General features: G+C 39.4%; 1 protein-coding gene across 1 annotated transcript in view; it reads left to right on the top strand.

The window, feature by feature from the left end:
• The window catches only part of BLVRA (biliverdin reductase A), a 62197-nt gene that overhangs the window by 19170 nt on the left and 17823 nt on the right, over positions 1-25204 (top strand). Inside the window, exons 3-5 of the mRNA XM_029926480.1 lie at positions 18000-18121; positions 19998-20117; positions 21827-21924. Of these exons, the coding sequence (XP_029782340.1) occupies positions 18000-18121; positions 19998-20117; positions 21827-21924 (340 nt within the window). The remainder of the gene's footprint in view (positions 1-17999; positions 18122-19997; positions 20118-21826; positions 21925-25204) is intronic.

The following is a 25204-nucleotide window of genomic DNA, read 5'->3' as shown; positions in this document are numbered from 1 at the left end:
AATGTATAATTTATTTTTGATCCTTTGCTATTCTACGCAAGGCTGCAATAAACCTAAATCATTTCATTGTGTATTCTATGGGATGTATTCTTAGAAATGGATTTATCGGAGCAGAGATAATTTGCATAAGTATTTCCAAGTTGCTCTCCACAAATTTACCCATTTTTCTTGCCCTCTTGCAGTGTATGACTATATCTGTTTTTCCACACCCACCAATGTGTTGTCAGACTTTTTGGTCCCTGTGAACAGTGGATGAAAAACATGAGATTGTTCTTCCTGACTATGTGAAATCTCCTTCCCCCTCCCAGGACGGTAGTTCAGCAGGTGCCCTCATGCCTCACCTCTCGACGTTCCTCTAAAATTATTTTACATTCTCTTTTACCTTTTTCATCTCAGAACACACCAGCTTCTCTGAGTCCAAAAGAGGGAGCAAGCTCACTCCAGGACTATGATTTGGCTCTGAATTGTTGAGTCACTTTGCTGTCCCTTATGTGTGTCCTTTTTCTGCTGTCTTGAAGCTGCTCCTGTTCCTCTATTTTAGTGGCATTTTACCAAAGGTTCAAGATAGTAGAGCAAAGCAAACGACCGAAAATGGAATTTTAGGTGTCCTGTTGCTAGAAAACCATTGCCCACCCCTTACTGCCTCCTGTTTCTGTATCCTTCAGCCTCCTCATAACCTGTGTGCATCTTCCCTTTCTGCTCCTCTTTCTTGCCCTTTTCTCTGCCTTCTGCCAGTTCCTACCCTCTAATTTCTTGTATTAAAACTTTATGCTTCAAACGCTTCGAATGATTTCTTTTTTAAAAAGATACCTTGTCGAGTTTAATCAAAAGCAGAAGTACATTGGGGCTCCTGGGTGGCTCAGTTGGTTGAGCGTGCAACTTCAGCTCAAGTCATGATCTCACAGTTTGTGAGTTTGAGCCTGCGTTGGGCTCTGTGCTGACAGCTCATCAGCTAGAGCCTGCTTCAGATTCTGTGTCTCCTTCTGTCTCCCTCTCTCTGTCCCTCCCCTGCTTGCTTTGTGTCTCTTTCTCTCAAAAATAAATAAAAACATTGAAAATTTAAAAAAAAGAAGTATATTGTATAACAATGGTAGTATAAAGTCTATATACAATGGGAGAAAGGAGATGGAAATATAATATTGTAAGAGTCATATGTGAAATGGTATATTATTTTCAGGTAGCTGTGATAAGTAAAATATGTATAACGTAAAAGCCTTAAGATAACCACTAAAGAGAAGTTGCAGCTATAGCCAATAAATGAGGTAAAATGGAATCATAAAAAATACTCTATTAATCTAAAAGAAGACAGAAAAAGAGGGAAAGAATGGATTGGACAAATAGAATACAAACAATAAGGTGTTGGTTTAAACTCAACTGTATCAGTAATTATAATGTAAATTGCCTAAACACTTTGCTGAAAGGCAGAAACTGTTACGTTGAGCAAGACCTGACTATATGATGCTTAAAAGAAATTCACTTTAGATATACAAAGATTAAGCATAAAAGGTTTGGAAAAAAAGTACTATGCTAACACAAATCAGTGGAAACCAAGAGTGGATTGTTAATACCAGACAAAATAAATTTAAGGGTAAAAATATTAACAGGAATAAAAATGGTCATTTCAGAATGATAAAAGGGCCCATTAATCAAAAACACATAACCAACCTAAACATTTATGTATCTAATAACAGAAGGTATTCTGGAAAGGTCCACCTAACAACTATAGAATATACATTCTTTTCAAATGTGCCTGAAATATTTACTGATCATATTCTGGATCATAGAGTGTGTTTCAAAATTTCTTTGATGATTCAAAACATTTAAAGGATTTCCTTCCTCCTTTTCTTTCTCCTTCCTTCCTTCCTTCCTTCCTTCCTTTCTTTCTCATTTAAAGGGTGTTTTGTGACTGTAATGGAACTGAATGAGAGATTTATAATAGAAAAATATCTGGAAGGGTACCTGGGTGGCTCAGTCAGTTAAGCATCCAACTTCAACTCAGGTCATGATCTCACAGTTCATGAGTTCGGGCCCCATGTCAGGGTCTGTGCTGACATCTCATAGACTGGAACTGCTTCAGTTCTGTGTCTCCCTCTCTCTCTGCCCATCACTTACTCACACACACTCTCTCAAAAATAAATAAAACATCTAAAAAAATTTTAAAAATATATTAAAAAAAGAAAAATATCTAGAAAATCCATAAACATTTATAATCCAAATAACACATTTCCAAATAATCCATGGCCAAAGAATTAATCAAAAAGGAGACTAGACAACAGAAAAATGAAAGCATGGCATTTTATAATTTATGGGATGCAGCCAAAGCATTGTCACCCTACGGAAATTAATATGGCTAAATGCTTATTTTGGGGGGGAAAAAGGTTTCAAATCAGGGACCTAAACTCTTACCCTCAAACTAGAAAGAAGAAAGCATGTTAAATCCAAAAAAGGCAGAAAATCTGAAGTAATAAGAAAGGAAATCAATGTAATAGGAAACAAACAAAAACAATTGGGAAAATCAAGGAAGGCATAAACTGTTCTTGAGGTCATTAAAATTGATAAGCCATTAATCAGAAACACACAACCAACCTAAACATTGGCTTTGGCAAAAGAGAAGTCATAAATTAGCAGTGTCAGAAATGAGAGAGAGAACACCACTACAGATTCCGTGAATATTAAAAGAATAATAATGTTATGAATACCTTTATGGGTAGGAGTTCAGCAGTTTAGATGAAATAGGCATATTACTTGAAAGAGTCAAGTTAAGCTCTTTTAAAAGAGACAGGCAACCTGATGGCAGGTGCGTGGTCCAGGAAGCACGGGCACCTGAGGAGGAAGGGAGCGCGTCGGTGAACGGGTACCTGAGGTACTCAGACTGTTGTGCGGTACCTCCCCAGGCCCAGGGATGGGGAGGCCCTTGAGAGAGGCTTCTGAACTCTGTGATAGTGGAATCTAGCCCACAGTGAAGCCCCCCGATGACCATACATGTCTCCTTCCTGTCTTCAATCATCCTCTTCCATGTGGGACCCTGTGACTTACAGGGCCAAGTAGGTTGACTGTTGGCTTGAGTAGAACTGTGCTGGGTGCAGGAAAACAAGGATGGTACCAGGCTGGCTTGAACAGGCTCTGTCCCCTTCAGGACCCTCCCCAGGCTACTCACATGAATATGGATGTCTGTGATCTAAGGCAGTGCCGTAGGATTCCCCTCTGTCACCAACTCACAAAAATGGGTAACTTACCTGGGTATGGGATGAAGGTCTTGCACAGCATTTAACTGAAAAATGAGAGCAAATATCACCAATATAATTGCTTTCACTTAATTTTCACACTTAAACACTTGTAGCTAGAGAAAGTTTTTTTTTTTCCCCTTTCCAAATTTTTATTTGAATCCTGGTTAGTTAACATACAGTGCAGTATTTAGGAGTGGAATTCAGTGTTTCATTGATTATATACAACACCTTGGGCTCATTGATAACATGTGCCCTCCTAATGCCCATCCCCCACCCACCTCCCTCTATCAGTCCTCAGTTTGTTTTCTATCTTTAGGAGTCTCTCATGGTTTGTTTCCCTCTCTTTTTTCCCCCTCCTCCCATATGTTCATCTGTTTTGTCTCTTAAATTCAACATATGAGTGTCTTTTTCTGACTTAATTCGCTTAGCATAATAACTCCAGCTCTATCTGCATGGTTGCAGATGGCAAGATTTCATTCTTTTTGATGGCTGAGTAATATTCCATTCCCCCACACCCCCAGTCTCCCCACACCGCATCTTTATCAATTCATCACTTGATGGGTATCTGAGCTGTCTCCATAGTTTAGCTATTGTTATAGTGCTCCTACAAACGTTAGGTGCATGTACTCCTTCAAATCTGTAGTTTTGTATTCTTTGAGTCAATACGTAGTAGTCAATGGCTGGATCATAGGGTAGGTCTACTTTTAACTTTTTGAGGAACCTCCATACTGTTCTCCAGAGCGTCTGCACCAGCTTGCATTTCCACCAACAGTGTGGGATGGTTCTCCTTTCTCAGCATCCTCGCCATCCCTTGTTGTTTCTTGTGTTGTTAATTTTAGCCATTCTGACAGGTATGAGGTGGTATCTGATTGTTTGTGGTTTGATATTTGTTTCCTGATGATGAGTGATGTTGAACATCTTGTCATGTGTCTATTAGCCATCTGGATGTCTTCCTTGGAGAAGTGTTAGTCATATCTTCTCATTTTTTAACTGGGTTGTTTGGTTTTTGGGTGTTGAGTTTAGTAAGTTCTTTATAGATTTTAGATGCTAACCCTTTATCAGATATGTCATTTGCAACTATCTTTTCTCATTCCATAGGCTGTGTTTTGGTTTATTGATTTTTTCCATTCGCTGTGCATAAGCTTTTTATCTTGATAAAGTCCCCAATAGTTCATTTTTGCTTTTGTTTCCCTTGCCTCTGGCAATGTGCCTAGTAAGAAGTTGCTATAGCCGAGGTCAGAGAGGTTGCTGCTTGAGTTCTCCTCTAGAATTTTGATGGTCTCCTATCTTACATTTAGGTCTTTCATCCATTTTTAATTTGTGTTTATGTATGGTGTAAGAAAGGGGTCCAGTTTCATTCTTCTGCATGTTGCTGTCCAGTTTACCCAGCACCATTTGTTGAAGCTAAGTTGACCTCATAGTTGTGGGTCGGCTTCTGGGTTTTCTCTTTCTCTTCCATTGATCTATGTGTCTGTTTCTGTGCCAGTACCATACTGTCTTAATAGCTCCAGCTGTATAATATAGTTTGAAATCTGAAATTGTGATGCTTACAGTTTTGTTTTTCTTTTTCAGGATTGCTTTGGCTCTTCAGGGTCTTTTGTGGTTCCGTGCAAATATTATTTGTTCTAACTCTGTGAAAAATGTTGTTGGTATTTTGATAGGGATTGCATTAAATGTGTAGATTGCTTTGTGTAGTATAGACATTTTAACAATGTTCTTCCAATCCATTAGCATGGAATGTTTTTCATTTTTTTGGTATCCTCTTCAATTTCTTTCATAAGTGTTTTATAGTTTTCAGAGTACAGATCTTTTACCTCTTTGGTTAGGTTTGTTCCTAAGTATCTAATTGTGTTTGGTGTAATTGCAAATGGGACCGAGCTGCTTTGTTATTGGTGTATAGAAATGCAACTGATTTCTGTATGTTGACTTTGTATCCTGTGATTTTGCTGAATTCATGTATTCTAGAAATTTTTTGTTGGGACTGTTTTGGATTTTCTACATAGAGTATCATGTTGTCTGCAAATAGTGAAAGTTTGACTTCTTCTATGCCAGTTTAGATGCCTTTTATTTCTTTTTGTTATCTGATTTTTGAAGCTAAGACTTCCAGTACTGTGTTAAAGAATAATGGTGAGAGTGGATATTCTTGTCTTTTTCCTGACCATAGGGGAAAGGCTCTCAGTTTTTCCCCCTTGAGGATGACATTAGTTATGGGTCTTTCATATATGGCCTTTATGATGAGGTATGTTTCACCTATCCCTACTTTGTTGAGTGTGGGGGTGCCTAGGTTGTTCAGTTTGTTAAGCATCTGACTATTGGTTTTGGCTCAGATCATGATCTCATGGTTCATGGGATTGGGCCCCATGTCAGGCTGTGTGCATGGCTTCCAGCTTGGGATTCTCTTTCTCCCTCTCTCTCTGCCCCTCCCCTACTCTCACACGCTCCCTCCCTCCCTCTCTCTCCCTCACCCCCTCTAAAAATAATAAACTTAAAAAAAAGAATAGTTGCTATATCTTGTCTAATGGTTTTCTGCATCTCTTAAGAGGATCATATGGTTCTTATCCTTTCTTTTATTAAGGTGGTGTATGATTTGTTAATACTGAACCAGTCCTGTAGCCCAGGAATATCCCATTTGATCATGGTGAATAATTCTTTTAATGCACTGATTAATTTGATTTTCTAGTATCTTGTTGAGAATTTTCGCATCCTTGTTCATCAGGGATATTGGCCTGTAATTCTCCTTTTTAGTGGGGTCTTTGGTTTTGGAATCAAGGCAGTGCTCGTCTTGTAGAATTGGAAGTTTTTCACCCATTTCTATCTTTTGGAACAATTTGAGAAGAGTAAGTATTAACTCTTCTTTCAGTGTCTGGTGGAATTTCCCTGGGAAGCCATCTGGCTCTGGACCTTTTTTGTTTGTTGGGAGATTTTTGATTACTGTTTGAATTTATTTGCTGGTCATGGGTCTGTTCAAATTTTCTATTTTTTTCTGTTTCGATTTTGGTTGTTTGTATATGTCTAGGAATTTATCCATTTCTTCTAGGTTGTCCAGTTTGGTGGCATGTAATTTTTCATAATATTCTCTTACAAGTGTTTATATTTCTTTATGTGCTTGTGATCTCTCCCCTTTCATTAATGATTTTATTTATTTGTGTCCTTTCCCTTTTCTTTTTGTTAAGTCTGGCTGGGGGTTATCGATTGTATTAATTCTTTCAAAGAACCAGTTCTTAGTTTCATTGATCTGTTCTCTGTTTGTTTTTGGTTTTGTTTTGTTTTGGGTTTTGTTGTTGTTGTTGTTGTTGTTGTTCCTATATCATTTATTTCTTCTCTAGTCTTCATTACTTACCTTCATTTGCTGGCTTTAGGCTTTATATGCTGTTTCTTTTCTAGCTCCTTTAGGTGTAAGTGTTAGTTTTACTTCTTGAGGTAGGCCTATATTGCTATATACTTCTCTCAGGACTGCCTTTGCTGCAACCCAAAGGTTTTAGACTGTTATGTTTTCATTTTCATTTGCTTTCATGACTTTTTAATTTCTTCTTTAATTTCCTGAGTGACCCATTTATCCTTTCGTAGCATAGTCTTCTACTTCCCAAGTATTTGCGGTATTTCCAATGTTTTCTTGTGGTTGACTTCAAGTTTCATAGCATTGTGGTCTGAAGCTATGCATGGTGTAATCTTGAACTTTTGGTACTTGTTAAGGACTGATTTGTGAACCAGTATGTGATCTGTTCTGGAGAATGTTCTTCGTGTACTCGAGAAGAATGTGTTTCAGCTGCTTTAGGATGAAATGTTCTGAATATATCTTTTAAGGTCATATGGTCTAGTGTGTTATTCAAAGCCATTGTTTCCTTGTTGATTTTCTGCTTAGATGATTGTCCATCGCTGTTAAGTGGGGTATTAAAGTCCCCTACTATTATATATTATTATCAATGAATTCTTCATATTTGTTATTAATTTATGTGTTTGGGTGCTTCATGTTGGGCAGCATATTTACAATTGTTAGATCTTCTTGGTGGATCTTAATTATGATATAACGCCCTTCTTCATCTCTTGTTACAGTCTTTGTTTTAAAATCTAGTTTGTCCCAGGGCCCTGGGTGCCTAAGTCGGTTAAATGTCTGACTTGGCTCAGGTCATTATCTCATGGTTTGTGAGTTTGAGCCCCATGCCAGGCTCAGAGCCTGGAGCTGCTTCAGATTCTGTGTCTCCCTCTCTCTTTGCCCCTCCCCCACGTGTACTCTGTCTCTCTCTCTCTCTCTCTAGTTTGTCTGATACAGGTTTGGCTACTCTGGCTTTCATTTGGCATCTATTAGCATGATAAGTGGTTCTCTGTGCCCTCACTTTCAATCTGCCGATATCCAGTCCTAAAGTGAGTCTCTTATAGGCAGCATATAGATGGGTCTTGTGTTTTTATCTATTCTGATACCCTGTGCTTTTTTTTTTTTTTTTTTTTTTTTACCCTGTGCTTTTTAATGGAGTATTTAGTTCATTTATAATCGGGGTGATTTTTGAAAGATGAGGTTAGTGTCATTGTGTTGTTTGTAAAGTTGGTGTTTCTGGAACTGTTCTCTATTCCTTTCTAGTCTTTGCTGCTTTTAGTCTCTTGCCACCTCTTAGAGTCTTAATATTTTCTTGCAAGGCTAGTTTAGTGGTCACTAACGCCTTTAGTTTTTGTTTGGGAAACTCTTTCTCTCTCTTTTATTCTGAATGACAGCCTTGCTGGTTAGAGTGTTCTTGGCCGCTTATTTTTTCCATTGAGCACGTTGAAGATGAATACATTCCTGCTTCTCCCTTTTGGCTTGCCATGTTTCTGTGGACAGATCCACTGCAAACCTGATCTGTCTTCCCCTGTATGATAGATAAGGCCTTTACCTGCTCTCCACTTCCTGCTTTCAGAATTTTTTTCCTTCTCGTTTATTTTTTGAATTTCACTTTGATATGCCTTGGCAATGGCCAGCTTTTGTTGAATTTAATGGGAGTTCTCTGTGCTACTTGAATTTTGATGTTTCTGTCCTTCCTTGATTAATGAAGGTTTTGGCTTATAATTTACTCACATAAACTTTATGACCCCCTTTCTCTCTCTTTATCTTCTGGGACTCCTATGATATGAATGTTACCGCATTTTAGTAACACACTGAGTTCCCAAAGTCCACCTTTGTGATCCATTACCTTCGTTTTCCTTTTCTTTTCAGCTTCATTATTTTCCATAATTTTATCTTCTGTATCACTAATTCATTTCTGTGCTTCGTCCATCCTTGCTGTCATGGCATCTATCTGAGTTTCCATCTCAGTTACAGTGTTTTTTATTTCAGCCTGACTAGATTTTGGCTCTTTAATCTCTGCAGTAAGGGATTCTCTAGTGTCTTCTATGCTTTTTTCATTCCCAGCTAGAATCATTATAATTGTTATTTCAAATTCTAGTTCAGACATTTTACTTATGTCAGTATTGATTAATCCCTGGGTGTCATTTCTTTCTGTTCTTTCTTTGGAGGTGCATTCCTCTGTCTTGTCATTTTGGAGGAAGAAAAAACGATATAGAATGAAATAAAACATTTTAAATTTAAAAAAATCAAATAGAGAAGCTAGATCCTATGTGTGTTTGATCTGCTTGTTAAGAGTAGCTTGGTAGACAAAAGAGAGAAGAGAAAAAAATTAAAAATTATAGAAAACAATAAAAAATAAAGTAAAATAAAAAATGTTCTCTTTTCACATCTAAGAAAACAAAAACAAAAATGGAAGCAAAAACCAAACAAACAAAAAATGAAGCTAGATCCAGTTTCCCTTTGAGCTGCAATTTTGCAGCATCTAATGGTCAGAAGAGGGGGGGATTTGTTCTGATTCTCAGGCCAACTTCCCCTAGCAGAGGTGTGTTCAGAGGACACAGAGAGGTGGGGCTTGATATGATGGTCTCATTTTCCATTTGGTGGCACTGTTTAGCTCACTGGGTTCGATCACTATTGATGTGCTAATGGAGAAAATGACTTTGCCCCAGTCTTTAGTCTCTGGAGCGGGAAGTTCGCTCACAGATGCACATTTACCCTTCCTGTGTTTTCAACTTCTGTCAACTCCCCACCTTCACCCTGTTTCCAAGCTGTCCTCCTGCCAGGTGGCGCCTCACTCCAGAGTTTTATCTCAGTTACGGCTGTGTTTCAAAACCCCACAATGCAGAGACACCCATGGCTCATACCCGCGCTGATCCTCTGGGGGAGGTTCTTGCCAAGTCTGGACAGTACTGGTTTGTCTCAGAAAATGGTAATGTGACCGAGCAGCAGCAAAAGCTCAGAGTTTATGGTGAAGTCACAACACACATCCGACACCAGGGTTTGCTGCCTTTAGCCTGTATCTTTGTTCCTATACCAGTGAATGGGGCAGCTCTATGACGCCCACTGGGTCTTTTGCTCATAGAGAGACCATGTCACCTCTACCGAATGCACTCCTAGCAGGGGAGCCACTTCTCCTTGTGAAACCTAGGGGATCCTCAGACTGTGCTGCCTGCTCCCGGGGCCCTACCCTGCTTTCTTACTGGAGCATGAGTTCCAAAATTTTAGACTGAACTCCACTTATAAATAATTGACAGTATTGAAACCCTCTTTTATTTCCCCAGTCAGTGGTTTTTGGGAACAGTGTTCTTGTGTAGTCTTCCTGTTGGTGTTTTCATTCTTTCTGTCTCTCTTTCTCTCTAGCTACTTTCAGGGGGAGTACTTTTCTTGCATGATCCCAATGCAGTGCTCAATATCCCCCTCTCTCTTCTCCATGAAAACAGCCCCTGCCCCTCCCTGGCACCACAGCTCTTCTCTCCCCAGCTCACCTCTCCACACCACATGCCTGCCACATTCCCTCCCTCAAATTATGCAGAATATTCTGTTGATCCTTCGATCAATTTCTTAGGTGTTCCAAATGGTTTGGTGTTGTTGTAGCTGTGTTTGAGGGACAAGACATGCCCAGGGTCTACTACTCCACTATCCTGTTACGCAAGAAAGAGGTCAGCAACAGGCTCCCTATCGCATTGTCAGAGTTAGCAGTGATGGGAAACAGTCTAAACGTGAAAAAGTGGATCATTGTATGGATGATGGTGAGGGTTGTGAAGGTACAGATGAAGATGTCCATCAATTCATAGACCTCGATTCATGGCTTTTGCTTGATCTTTTATCACTGCGTTCTGTACTTCACTAATACCAGAGGAGCTTCCACATGTCAGCAGTTAAGCATGGAAAGTTGTTGTAGCTGAAGAGGAGGGTTTGCTTTAGGAAAATGTTTTAAGTAATAGTGTAGTATGTATATATGCGTGTGTGTGTGTGTGTATGTATACCCATGCATACATATGTATGTTTATATATGGTTAAATATGTATCACCTTTTTATTATCATGTATAAAGTTTCTTTTTAAATTTATGCTTATACATATGAATATCACAAACACAAATAGATTACTAATTGTGTGATTTTTAAAGATTCTAACAGAACATAGTTTAACAATATTGGTCTTTCAAACTTTATTCATCTCAATTATGTATGTTATATCAAGACGGACATATTTATGAGTCCTATTCTTTTCTTTCTTTATTTATTTCTGAGAGAAACAGAGACAGCATGAGTAGGGGAGGGGCAGAGAGAGAGTGAGAGAGAATCCCAAGCAGGCTCTACACTGTCAGTGCAGAGCCCAATGGGAGCTCGAACTCCTGAAGTGTGAGATCATGACATGAGCTGAAACCAAGTTGGATGCTTAACCAACTGAGCCACCCAGGTGCCCCTCTGCGTCTTATTTCTTAAAAGAGCTGTTTCATGTATAATTATCTATGGTTAGTAGTTCAGCCATTCAGTGTGTAATTTAATATACTTTCTATGAATTATTCTGAAAGTTTTAAATGGATGATCTCATAGTTTTTAATGAAGAATGTTATTTAATTTAAATGTGCTGGTAGCTTCTTATCTAGCCATAAACTAAGAAACTTAGCAGTGATCTTAACTTTTTTGGATAAGGGACACCTATTTTAAGGGCATGTATCATCTATTGGAGTTAGTATCTTAAAGAAAGGACAGCTCTTTAGTGGAATTAACAATGATATAAAATATTTCATACAGGCAATATGAAAGGTTATACTTTTATAAAATCAGTTATCATAGAATTCATTTTCTATTGCAAGAAAATTGCAGACCAGTAACTCTCATGAGTGTAAATGCATACAGTCTTAGTAAGATTTTAGTGAATAGAATCATCAGGATATAAAAAGGATAATACACTATGGCCAAGTGATGTTTATGCTAGGAATGAAAGGTATCATCAGATCAATAGACTTTAAGAAGGAAAAAATTACACAATCACCTCAGTAGATTAGAACAGGCATTTGATTAAATTATTTATAGTTTTAAAAAATCTCAGCAAACTATGAATAGAAGGAAATATTCATATCCTGATAAAGAGTATCTACAAAAAAATCTACAGCTAATGTACGTTTTTATGGTAAAAGACCCAAAGTTTTCCCCCTTAGGTTAGAAAGTAGGCAAGAATGTCTACTTTCACTAATCCTAGTTAGAATCATAGTGGAAGACCCACCCAGTGCAGTAAGGCAAGAAAAGTGAATAAAGCACTGCAGATTGGGAAGGAATAAGTGAAGCCATATCTGTTTATGTCTGATGTTATGGTCTATCTAGAAAATCTGACAGAATCTACAAGAAAAAGCTTCTAGAAGTAATGAGTTCAGCAGGGTTACAAGATCCAAATCAGCATATAAAAATAAATATGCCTTTGTGATAATCAATGAAAAGTGGAAACCAAAAAACAAGTATTATTTACAGTAGCACTAAAAATCAAACTACTTAGGTATAATTTAACAAAATATATGCAAGATTCATAGACTGAAAATGGAAGAATGAAAGAAGTCACAGAAGACCTAAATAAATGGAGATATATACCATGTTCATGGATTTGAAGACTTATTCCAGGATGTTAGTTTTCCCCCCCCAAACTATAGATTCAATGTAATCCCATTTAGAATCCTGGCAGATTTTTTCTTTTTGGTAGAAATTGACAAGAAATTCTAAAATTTATATGTAAAGGCAGAAGAACTAGAATTTTGGAAAAGAAAAAAAATTGGAAGGTTGATAGTAACTGATTTTAAAACTTACTGTAAAACTACAAGAGTTGAGACAGTATCCACTCCCAAAGATGCAAAGGCATTTCAGTGGAAAAAGAATATTTTTCTCAATAAATTTTTGTTGGAACAATTGGATATCATATGCAAAGAGGAAAAAGAAAAAAAGAACCTTGCTGGCCCCCAGAGGAGATGACACATGAGGGTGTGAAGTCTGGGTGTATTTATATACAAGCCTGGCATACCTCTGCCTCAATGTAGGCAGCTGGTATACAGCCTGTGGAATACACATTCTAGGGGCTGCCTCTCTACCTATCAAGAACTTTATCCATATCCTACAACATATATAAAAATTCATTCAAATCAGAACATAAACTATAACATAACTAAAACTATAAACCTTTAAATTATAAAATTGCTAAAAGAAAGCACAGGAGAAAACCTTTGTCCCATTAGGTTAGCCAGAAGAATGATACATTAAAATTTTTGTGTAAATTGGACTTCATGAAAATTAACAACTTTAGTGTTTCAAAAGACATTCTTAAGATAGTGAAAAGACAAGCTACAGACTGGAAGCTGTTTGCAAATTACAAATATGACAAGTGAATTATATTAAAAACATGTAAAGAACTCTAAAAACTCAATAACAATCCAATAGAAGGTGGCAAAAGATTTGAACAGATGCTTTAACAAAGAAGATACAGACGTCTATAGACAGATAGCAAATAAGCACACGAAACAATGCTCAACATCACTAGTCATTATGGAAATATATGTAGAAACCAGAGATACCACAACACACCAATTATAATGGCTAAAATGAAGAAGAGGAGAAAAACCTGATACTACCACGTGTTGGTGAACAGGTAGAACTCAGATGGTGTATAATGCAGAACAGTATATATAGCGATTCCAAGGTTCACTTCAGTAAATAGTTTGGCAGTTTCTCATGAAATTAAACCCATACTTAACATATGGCCCACCAAAAACAACATATGACTTAACATAATTCACAAACATATGACTTAACATATGACCCAGCACACTTATACCTAGGTATTTACCCAAGTTAAATAAGAACTGTGTTTATATAAAAACTAGTCCATGATTGACTATAGCAGTTTTATTCATAATAAAATGAATTATGAATTTATTCGAACTTGGAGCATCAGACATGTCCTTCATTTGCCAAATGGATAAACAAACCAGTGCATACATATGCATATGATGGACAACCATATGCATACAATGGACTACTATTATTTAGTAATTACTGCAACATTTAGCACCATAGATGAAAAATGCATTGTGCTAAGTTGAAGCCAGACTCAAAAGACTACATACTGTATAACTTCATTTATATGACTTTCTGGAAAAGGCAAAACTGATGAGACAATAAGCAAATCAATGGTTGCCTGGAGTGGGAGTTGGGTTTGACTTTTACAAAGGACATAGGTAATTATGGAGGAGGGTGATAGAACTATTCTGTATCTTGATTTGTGGTGGTAATATCACTGTATGTTAGTCAAACTCCTGGAAATGTACGCTAAAATGGGTGAATTTTATTAGTTGTAAAAAATAACTGATAGCATCAAAAAGGGCTTTGTAAGATCCTTGGGCCTTGAAGGCTTTGGAGGTGTCCAGGTGGGCAGTACAGAGGAGCTCAAAGGACAGAGGATTTACAAAGACTTAAAGATAGCAAATGGGTACCTGGGTGATTCAGTTGGTTGAGCACCCAACTCTTGATTTCGGCTCAGGTCATGATTGCATGTTTTGTGAGATTGAGCCCCACATTAGGCCCCACACTGTCAGCACAGAGCTTGCCTGGGATTTTCTCTCCTGTCTCTTCCTCTGCCTCGCTCATGCATTCTCTCTCTATTTCTGTCTCTCAAAATAAATAAATAGGCATTAAAAAAATTTTTTTAATGCGTATTTATTTTTGAAAGAGAGAGAGCGTAAGCAGGGAAAGGGCAGAGGGGGGAGGCACAGAATCTGAAGCAGGCTCCAGGCTCTGAGCTGTCAACACAGAGCCCAATGAGGGACTTGACTCACAGACCATAAGATCATGATCTGAGCTGAAGTCAGATGCTTAACTGATTGAGCCACCTCGGCACCCCAACCAATAAATAAGCATTTTTAAAAAAGGGTAGCAAGCACACAAAGTTTTACATACTTTCTAGTTGTTTGGGAAGTTAGAAGTCTAAAGGTACACAGTGGGAGAGGTGACCAGGAGTAGACTGGAGCCAAGTTTGGAAGGCCTCAATGTTTGGTAAAGAAGTCTTTGGTAAGACTTTCATATTTAATTACAAGACTTATATTGTTTATGTTTTATGATTATATCCACTATTTCTAAGCCCTGCAGGTATCTGCCCACCTTGAAGCCTTTGAAAGAATGCCTTCCTCTGTACCATATACCCCCTGATAACAGTCTGGCTCACCTTAGTTCATTCAGGTCTTTGTTCAAAGCTGCGTCCTTAGAGAGGCCTTCCCTTATCACCCTATCAAAATGGACACCCCCCCACCCCCACCCCATCTTCTCCCTCTATTCCTTTTACCCCCGTCATTTATCCTGGTAATGCTATCTCTTGACATTTTTTCATGTGTTGACTTGCTTGCGCTCTTCCTTCTTTGAAATTTCTGTAAAAGCAGGTTTTTTCCAAGATATATCCCCAAAGCCTCACACTTTTTGGAGTAAACCATATATGCAAACGCCCTGAGGTACAGATGACCTTGACATATTAAAAGAGGAGGAAGAAAGCCAGTATGACAATAGGGAGTGTGGGGGACCAGCCCATGCACCAGAGTCTAAGGGTCCCTGAGTAGGGGGTTGGTGTCAGCGAAGTATCTTATAAGAAAGAACACAGACAAAGTGAATGGTGGCAAGATTGCACTTTACTGTGATGCTTAGGATCTTTATATACCATAGGTGATTATATCATTCTTCTAATGATTACATTGTTTGTAACTTCCAGAAAAAATTATTTTCACAGTAGAGAAAACAGAAAATCAAAACAGAAATGAGGTACAATACAGAAGATCAAAAAACATAATTCATCACTCAAAATACATCAGGGGTTTACTTTATGTATATAGTATAATATTAACCGAAGCTTATGACAAGGCCATTTTTCTTTAAAGGTGAACATGATGATTTACGGGTAAAATGCCCCTGACCAGGAAGGGAGTTTCAATCTGAAAATTTGCCCACTCACCGAAACTAATTAAAGGTCATAGAAAACTAACTCCAGTCCCTAATCTATTTTGAGTAAGAGGTCATGCGCACATTCTCTAAAACAAAGGAAAGCAGGACCCAACAAGCCATTTGACACTGTACGCTCAGTCTCCCAGGCAACTTAATACCAATCCTCAACTGAGGGACCCTACTGTACCAGGGGTGCACCCTCCAGCTATGCTAGGGATATGTGCATTCCTCCTGGTGGTTCACAGTGGGATCTCAACAGGCCCTCTGGCTGAATGGGCCCCTACAAGGGAGGTGGTAGGTGATGAGCTAACCGAGAGAGAGGCAGGGGCCAGGTCACAAAGGCCTTTGTAGACCACAGTGAATGGTTTGGGTTTTATTCTGAGTATACTAGGTAGCCTCTGGAGAATTGTAAGCTGGGGGGCGAGGAGGTGATAACATTATCAGATTATGTTTAGTCTAGATTCTTGCTGCTATATGAAGAATAGAACAGGGCATGGAGTAAAGCAGTTAAACAGTCCAAAGGATGAGATGGTGGCTTGGATTAAGGGTAGCAATGAAGACGGACAGAAGTAGATAGAAGGCTTATGGATGGATCTTGGCCATTTATTGATGAATTGGGTATGAAATATGGGGCAGAGAAAAAAAGGCTAGAATAACTGCCAAGTTTAAGACTGAGCGACTGAGTAGATGGTGGTGGCAGTACTGAGATGGAGAGTCTGAGGGAAATATACCCTGGGTGAGGGGCTGGAGTAGAGAATGAAAAGCTTTTCATGTTTTTGTTCCATGAGCACCAAGGAGCAGAGGGGATTTTTTTTTCATGTTAAAGTATTTTTATGTTGAGACATAGTTGACACATAATACATTAGTATCAGATGTACAGCATAATGATTCAGGACTCCTTTCTTTTTTCAAGAACTTAGACTTCAGTGTTTTTCTCTTTTTAGCCAATGTCTAAGTTAGTTTAGGCTGCTGTGATAAAGCAGATAAGGTACCACAGACCAGATGGCTTATAAACAACAGAAATCTATTTCTTACCATTCTGGGGGCTAGAAGTCCAAGATCAGGCTGCGTGGTCAGGTTCTAGTGAAAGCGCTCTTCCAGACTGCAGATTGCTGAACCTGGGTAGAGAGCAGAGTGAGGAAACAAGGCCTTTTGTGACTCATAAGGGCACTAATCCCATTCATGAGAGCTCCTACCTTCTCCACTCATCCAATCCTAATTACCTCCCAAAGGCCCTGCCTCCTAATACCAATATATCTGGGGTTAGGATTTCAACATACGAATTTTAGGAGGACACAGTCAGTCAATAACAGGAAAATGAAAGGCTTTAATCAGGGGAGGGACTTAGTTTTTACCTTTTTTTTCTTTAAGTTTTTTAATGTTTTATTTATTTTTGATACAGAGAGAGACAGAACATGAGGCGGGGCGGGGGGCAGAGAGAGAAGGAGACACAGAACCGGAAGCAGGCTTCAGGCTCTGAGCTAGCTGTCAGCCTAGAGCCTGACACAGGGCTCAAACCCATGAATGTGAGATCTGACCTGAGCCAAAGTTGGAAGCTTAACCGACTGAGCCACCCAGGCGCCCCTTTAGTTTTTATCATAAGCAGCTGGTCTAGCAGGCCTGTGGATGCTACATGGAAAGGGTGAGATTAGAAGGAGTGGGAGCAGTTGGTGATTGATTTAGTGCGGTGTCAGGTGGAGGCAAAGAAAACCTGGGACAACACTAGAGCAGATTACAGAGGAAGGAGCAGAATCATTGGGAAATGGTGATGTCCGGATATCCCAGGTGACATGTGAGTCCGAGGTGACATTCCTATTTCTGTGCTCAGAGACATCCAAGGAGAACTGGGTGTAAGGGATGTGTAGCTAATTTTTTTCCGTTTGAATTATATTAAGTGGCTCTATAACATTAAAGAATTGACTTGATTTTTCATTCTGATACTCTTTGCCTACAGCTCCTAGCAGTATACCTGAGTGATAGGTAAGCCACCACAGTATGGTGGGAATGAAGTTGGTTGTGATGCAGAGAACTGTAGTGTAGAATATGAACAAGGTGGTGGCTCATGGTTTTCCTTGTGTCCTGTGTGCCAGCATCTCACTAAGCAACTGTGGCCTTGGAATGTGTCCCAGCTCTGTCACATTTGTATGTCTCCTGAAGGAAGGATTCAGGAAGGTACGGCTTAAAGAGGAAAATCTCCTCTTTGGAAAGGTGACAGTCAAAGTGCAGAACCAAATGTGAGAGCCTTCTCCATGGATGACACAGAGCTCCCGTAGAGATGTGTCTTGGGTGGAGCTGACTTCTCTCCAAGTTCTCACTTTGGGGAGCGTCTTACTCCCCCCTTGTACGCTGCAACTTCCAGTGCATTCTGGGTTGGCTCCTTTCCTTTCCTTCCTCTGACTGGTCCTGCTCACATGTCTTTGTTTTGATATTCTCTGCTAGGTGCATGGACTATTTTTAAATCCTACATTGGTTCCTTGTGTTTCAGCCTGAAAGAAAGTTCGGAGTGGTGGTGGTTGGTGTTGGCAGAGCCGGCTCAGTGCGGATCAGGGACTTGCGGAATCCACATGCTTCCTCGGCGTACCTGAACCTGATTGGCTTCGTGTCCAGGTGGCTGGCATTTGTCTTGTGCCTTGAAATTCATGGGAAGACCAGTGAGAATGGATTAGGGCTTGGGACATAGAGACTCGCCAGTCCAGGAGAGAGATAGCCCGCTCTGAGGTCATTCCAGAGAACTGTGCTCAGGGTCAGCCCCACAGGATCTCAAGTTCAGATGGCTCTGGGGGCTGGAGTGCTGGGCCTGCAGCTGGAATGTAAGCCTTGATGGGACTGAAGACAAAGGCAGAGAAGATGAGAGCAGGGCCTGATAGTTACAGAAGGTGCACAGTGAACACATGGTGGATTGGCTAAAAGAAGGCGTTAGGTGTTCATCAGTTAATCATTATGTCAGTTATCATGACAGCCATCCATTTGGTGGGCTATTTGACATAGATATCATTACCAACCCCGCTTTACAGGTAAAGAAACTGAGCCTCAGAGAGATTAAGTAATTTGCCTATGGACACACAGCTGGAAAGTCCTGAATTTGCATGCAGGTCTCCTTGATTCCAAAGCCCTTCATCTAAGCAACATGTATTCTTTTCCCTTTGATGACCTTGAGCCTCACCTTTCATTAAGGTTTCATTTATCTCCTTTAACTCAGTCACAACCAAACTTCCCACCACGTGTCTTCTTCCCTGACCCGTGTGCGCTCAGCACCTTCCTCCACCACTTCCACTTTCTCATACACACCATTCACCGAACTAACACCGTATAATGTCACTTATGATTGTTAATTGTGAACAAGATGTAGGCACTCTCTTGGCTGAGGAGAGGGGGTGGCAAGCAACTTAGGCACCTCTCTGCTTTCTAGTGCTTTAGGGAAATCAACTAAATAGCGACACAAAGCGTGATTGAACTCCTGGGATGGTCCCAGCAGACATTTTCCATATCTTAATTCATGGGACCTACTTTCCTCCAGTTTACCTGTCTCAAACTTGGCTTTTCCCTTAAGGATGTAAAGTGAGCTTTGGGACACTAGAGAGACTCAGAAGTGCTAGGAGTCTGCCCTTGTACAATCTTCTCCTCTCAGTAAGATTCTAAGGGAGTTGCACACAAATGGGAGATTAAAACTGTTAGCCAGCATTATAACTCCTACTGCATCCCTACCTGAAGCTGGTTTGAACACAACACTTGGAGTCAAGGCCAAAGAAGGGCCTCTCCTTGTCCCATAAGCCCCAGTCCTCTGCTAGCTGGTTGCCGTGACTGATCGAGTGGAAACTCCTAAGCTGTCCAAGTCAAGCAGGAAGATGGCCAGGTCATACCCCTGCTTTACAATCCTGCCATTCTCACCCTGTTCCCCATTCCTCATAACCCACCTGCTGTATTGTTCCATCTTCCCTGGAAGCCTCCTCTGAAACCCTAAACTGAATGTTTCCTGCCTTCCTTGAATTACCCACCTGTACCCACAGCATTTCTCATGTTAGCATTGTGATGTTGCTACATCCATGCATGAGTGTCTTCCTTCCTGTCTTAGACCGTGAATGAAGTCTGGTGTAGTCAGTGTTTGGCCAAATGCTTGGAGTTGGCTGGGATCATAGAGACCACTTCTCATGAGATAAAAGGAGATCAGTTGTTATTTTAGAGGTGGAATAATTCAAAGACTGCCATGTCATATGGGCTGTTAGCTGTAGTGTTGGCACTCGGTGCCAGGTCTCTTGACTTAAACCCCGAGGCTGTTTTTCTCCATGTTGGAAAATGTCCTAGAAATGGGACAGAGGAAATTAATTTTTTATTCCCAAAGCTAATTACCAAGACATTGTGGGGAGGAGAAGAGAAGGATATATAAATATAAGTATAAATATAGCATTTATAAATATAAATGTGCTCATTTGCTTATTTGATATTCTGTGTACTTTTGAGTTGCATTTCTGTTATTCTTAAATAGACGAGAGCTCGGGAACATTGATGATGTCCAACAGATTTCTTTGGAAAATGCTCTTTCCAGCCCAGAGGTAGAGGTTGCTTACATCTGCAGTGAGAGCTCCAGCCATGAGGACTATATCAGGTAGGTTTTCAATGTAGGTGGTCCTTGCCTTGCACAGTAGTGCAAGAGTATAGAAATGACTGGGCAAGCTGAAATCCTGCAGAGAAATCTTAATAATCAAAGGGGAAATTTACAGTGGGGCTATTACCTTTAAAAATTGTCAAAATACTGGGGCGCCTGGGTAGCTCAGTCGGTTAAGCGTCCGACTTCGGCTCAGGTCATGATCTCATCGTTCGTGGGTTCGAGCCCCGCGTCAGGCTCTGTGCTGACAGCTAACTCAGAGCCTGGAGGCCTGCTTCAGATTCTGTAGCTCCCTCTTTCTCTGACCCTCACCTGCTCGCACTGTCTCTCTCGATCTCTCAAAAATAAATTAAAAAAAAAATTTCTTTTAATTGTCAAAATTCCAAAAACTCTTACTGTGTTATAAAAGTGTAAGAAAATGAAAATTATGTAAAACTAAAATTTATTTAGTACACTGACATTTAAAACACTAGACACAAAGGATTTAAGAGTTTTCTTTGTAAAAAAAAAAGAAAAAAACCCTAACCAACAGTAGTTTGAATAGTGCCGCTTTCTTCTCACGGTAGGATGCAGAGAGAGCATCTTTTCTGTACTTTGGCAAATTGTAATTCTTTCTAAGTTTTGATAAACTTCCAGCATTTTATCCTTTTTGCTTTTAATTAACATTGTTAAATATCTCCAAGAGTTCCCTTATATGAGGTGTTCTTGCCAAGAGGTAAGGAAAGAAGTGGTGGCGTCGACATCATAGAGCAAGAGAGGGGGCATGTTGCTCTGTCCCACCTTCAGATACAAAGCGTAGCGCCCTTCGCAGGCTGGGTGGAGAGGAGCCCCACCCAGGACCTGGTGGCTAACAGCGCAGTACCGGTTGCCTCCCTGAATCTCACTTCCCTTTTAGGTCCTTACCTTAAATTGCAGCTGCCACCGTGCTGTTCCCCTCTTTGTCACTCCAACTCTAGTGTGGAAGGAAACACCTTTCATTTGTTCCCTTTAACTCTGTCAACAGAGTGTATTTCCTTAAAAAGGTAATTTTGTAGTTTTCATCTTATAAATATTTGTACCTTAGGAGTATCTAGAAAATAAAATCCAAACTTCTGAGCGTAGCATTCCAGGTTCTTCACAGTCAGACTCTCATCTACTTTCGTGATTTTGTTTCCCTCTAGTCCCTGGAGTCCATTCTCCTGCCATGCTGAAATTCATACATACTGTAATCTCCCATAAAACACCCAGGCATCTGCATATGCTGCCCAAAGTGAAATTCCCTCATCTTGCCCGTTGCACTTGGAAAACGCCTACTATTTCAAGACCCGTTTCAGATATAGTTACTGAAATCATTTCAGACTGCCTCAGGCAGAGCTGCTGTCATGGGTTTGGTCGTCTTTATATATAGCTATCATGTGATAATAGGCAATTTACATATTAATGTATTTTATTTCTTCTCCAGAGTAGCCGATAAATAGTGGCTGGTTGAAGTCATGAGTAGGTGAATGGATGCATGTTCAAATTAATACATAACTAGAAAGCCATCTCTTTTAGCACAGTAGAAAATAACAGGAAGTACAATTCATCCTCCTTAGCCTCTGGCCCTGATTCTCATCTGTATTTCTATATAACTCAGAGATTTATATGTATTTATAATGTTCCATTCTCTATTATGCAGGGTATTTTAGTGAAGCTTACTTGAATATATTTTCTCTCTCTTTTTTCCAAAGGCAGTTCCTTAATGCTGGCAAGCATGTCCTGGTGGAATACCCAATGACACTGTCTTGGGCAGCAGCTCAGGACCTGTGGAAGCTGGCTGAGCAGAAAGGTGACGTATGTTCTGTCTGGAGCATAGACCCTCTTTTAGAGTTTCTGCTTGTAAGATGTCCTTGGTACCATCTTCATGTCTTTAAAACTTAACTCTGTGTCAGATATGTTACTGGTTCTGTGGGCTCCCAAACCCCTAACCATCCCCAAAATTGTAGGCACACATAAGGAGCATGTGTGGAGGGCTAGCAGGGTGGAGGGATGGGTGGGAATTTGCACATTTTTGTTAAAGAGACTTATTGGCGTCTTTTACTCTAATGAAACGTATGAATTAGCTTTGCCCTATGCTAGTGTCATGATATTATTTTGGTGTTATTCTTTTGATACATTGCTAATGGAAAAATGCCCAAGTCAGAGTAATTGTCTTATATGCCTACTTTTTTTTTTAATTGCTTTTAATGCTTATTTATTTTTGAGAGAGAGAGAGCATGAGTAAGGGAGGGTCAGAGAAAGAGGGGGACACAGAATCCAAAGCAGGCTCCAGGCTCCAAGCTGTCAACACAGAGCCTGAGGCGGGGCTTAAACCCATGAGCAGTGAGATCATGACCTGAGATGAACTTGGACACTTAACTGAATGAGCCACCCAGGTGCCCCTGTTTTCTATTTTTTAATTAATTAATTTATTGTTTAATTTACATCCGAGTTAGCATATAGCACAACAATGATTTCAGTAGTAGATTCCTTAATGCCTCTTACCCATTTAGCCCACCCCCCCTACAGCCCCTTTTGCCACCCTCTGTTCTCTATATTTAAGATTCTCTTATGTTTTTGTCCCTGTTTCTGTTTTTATATTATTCGTGCTTCCCTTCCCTTATGTTAATCCTTTTAGCATTTTTAAATTCCTCATATACGTGAAGTCATATGATATTTGTCTTTGACTGATCAGTTTCACTTAGCATAATATCCTCCAGTTCCATCCACGTAGTTACAGATGGCAAGATTTCGTTCTTTTTGATTGCCACATACTGCATTGTATATATATGTATATATATATTGCATATATATATATTGCATATATATGTATATATATATTGCATATGTATATATATTGCATATATATGTGTACATATATGTGTATATATATATATTGTATACATACATATACACATACCACATTTTCTGTTTTCATTCATCTGTTCGTGGACATTTGGGCTATCTCCGTACTTTAGCTATTGTTGATAGTGCTGCTATAAACATTGGGGTGCATGTATCCTTTCGAAACAGCACACCTGTATCCCTTGAATAAATTTTACCTAGTAGTGCAATTGCTGGGTCATAGGGTAATTCTATTTTTAATTCTTTGAAGGAACCTTCGTACTTTTTCCCAGAGTTGCTGTACCAATTTGCATTCCCACCAGAAGTACAAAATAGATCCTCTTACTCCGCATCCTCACCAACACCTGTCATTGCCTGAGTTGTTAATGTTAGCCATTCTGACAGGTGTGAGGTGATATCTCATTGTGGTTTTGATTTGTATTTCCCTGATAATGAGTGATGTTGAGCATCTTTTCATGTGTCTGTTTGCCATCTGGATGTCTTCTTTGGAAAAGTGTCTATTCATGTCTTTTCCCATTTCTTCACTGGATTCATTTTGTAGGTGTTGAGTTTAATAAGTTCTTTATAGATTTTGGATACTAACCCTTTATCTGCTATATCATTTGCAGTTATATGCATACTTTTGTAGTTTGTGTTGTTTCTCAAGAGGAGTATCTATCAAATGTTTACTACATGCCAGGAACTTGGGAACTCAACTAAGCACTTCATATCTTTTTTTGTTTAATTCTAGACACCTTGGAGGTAGGTATTTTTTCTAGCTTATGTATAGAAATCCATGGCTCAGAGAAGTTAAGTAATTTGTGCCAGAGCACAAAGCTAGTAACATGACTACTAATTGGGAGATAGACATTTGAATTCAGTCCTTTCCAGGTCTGAAATCTACATTCATTCCTCTAGGCCATACTGCCTTCCAGAGATTTTTGTTTTTACAGTACCTGCACATGTCCCTCTATGGAGGCAACCAGAATTAACTAGAATGTTTAGGGATTAAGGAATCAAGTTAAATAAATTGTAAGTTAAAAACTCTTTGTTTCAACATTTGCTATTGGAAATCTTTAATATATGAGCAAAGTATGGTGAACAATGGCATGAAGATCACCAAAGAAAGCACCTTGTGCTTCTCCCCAGTGTAAACTGAGAAGACGTTATTGAAACTCTTGTAGCACTCTGTGCACTGGGCCGTGCTGCTGAGGGACCGAGCCCATCGTCCGCTCTGTAAGTCACAGCCGCTAAGCACTGCCTAGAACTTAGCAGACCGTCAGGAGATGTTTGTTGTTTGTTGAATGAGCAGATAATTATTGCTGTGAGTGAGAGGAGCTTTCAGGACATCGCCTTTGTATATTATTTTCTTGTAGCACAGATGTCCATGGACAAAGAACAAGATACCAAAGTATACACCATAGATTTCTTGCTAACTGCAAAGGAACGAAAAAAAAAATGTACCTTTACAGTGAAGAGCTCTGTTGTTATCATCCTAACCAAGTGATTGCTAATGTGGGTCAGTGTGACATCACACACCATCTGATGTGATGTACACAGCATCAATCATATAATTGAAATTTACAGGAGATGCAAGGATATAAAGGAGCAAACTAAATGGCACTGTAGAAAATCAAGTAAACTAGAATGTGGAAGATGCTACAAAATAACAGGCTAAAGCTCTTCAGAAAGATAATATTTTGCACATAATGACTTTCTCCCAAAGTGTAAATATAGAAAGGAGGCGGAAAAGTACATTTGACCCTGGAGAAGCCAAACACTACCTCAGCTTGTGGATCAAAACTAAAATCAACAGTACTAACTCATGACAATAGGATGTACCCTTGATATGATATGATGAGAACAGCCCATTACGTCTGTAGTTTTCCTCCCCTAAACACACCCCCGGTGTAATCATGAGAATAGCATCAGAAAATTCACAATTGAGAGGCATTCTACAAAATGCCTGGCCAATACTCTTCAGAACTGTCAAGGTCATTAAGAAACATAAGTTTAAAAAACTTTCTAACCCAAGAGGATCCTAAGGAAACATGATAACCAAATGTGATGTGGTGTCTAGAAACAGAAAAAGCACATTAGGCAAAAACTAAAGGAATCTCCATAAAATATGGACTTTAGTTAATTAAAACAAAAAAACTTAGTTTTTAAAGAAACTAAGGATCAGTGTTCTATTAGAGCCTTGGTATTACCTCCATAAGAAAGCAGAATCATTAATGGCTTTTACA

Source organism: Suricata suricatta, chromosome 2 (assembly GCF_006229205.1).
Source record: "Suricata suricatta isolate VVHF042 chromosome 2, meerkat_22Aug2017_6uvM2_HiC, whole genome shotgun sequence".
NCBI lineage: Eukaryota > Metazoa > Chordata > Mammalia > Carnivora > Herpestidae > Suricata > Suricata suricatta.
Note: the sequence above shows the minus strand (reverse complement) of the source record. Positions and strands in the feature narration are given on the sequence as shown.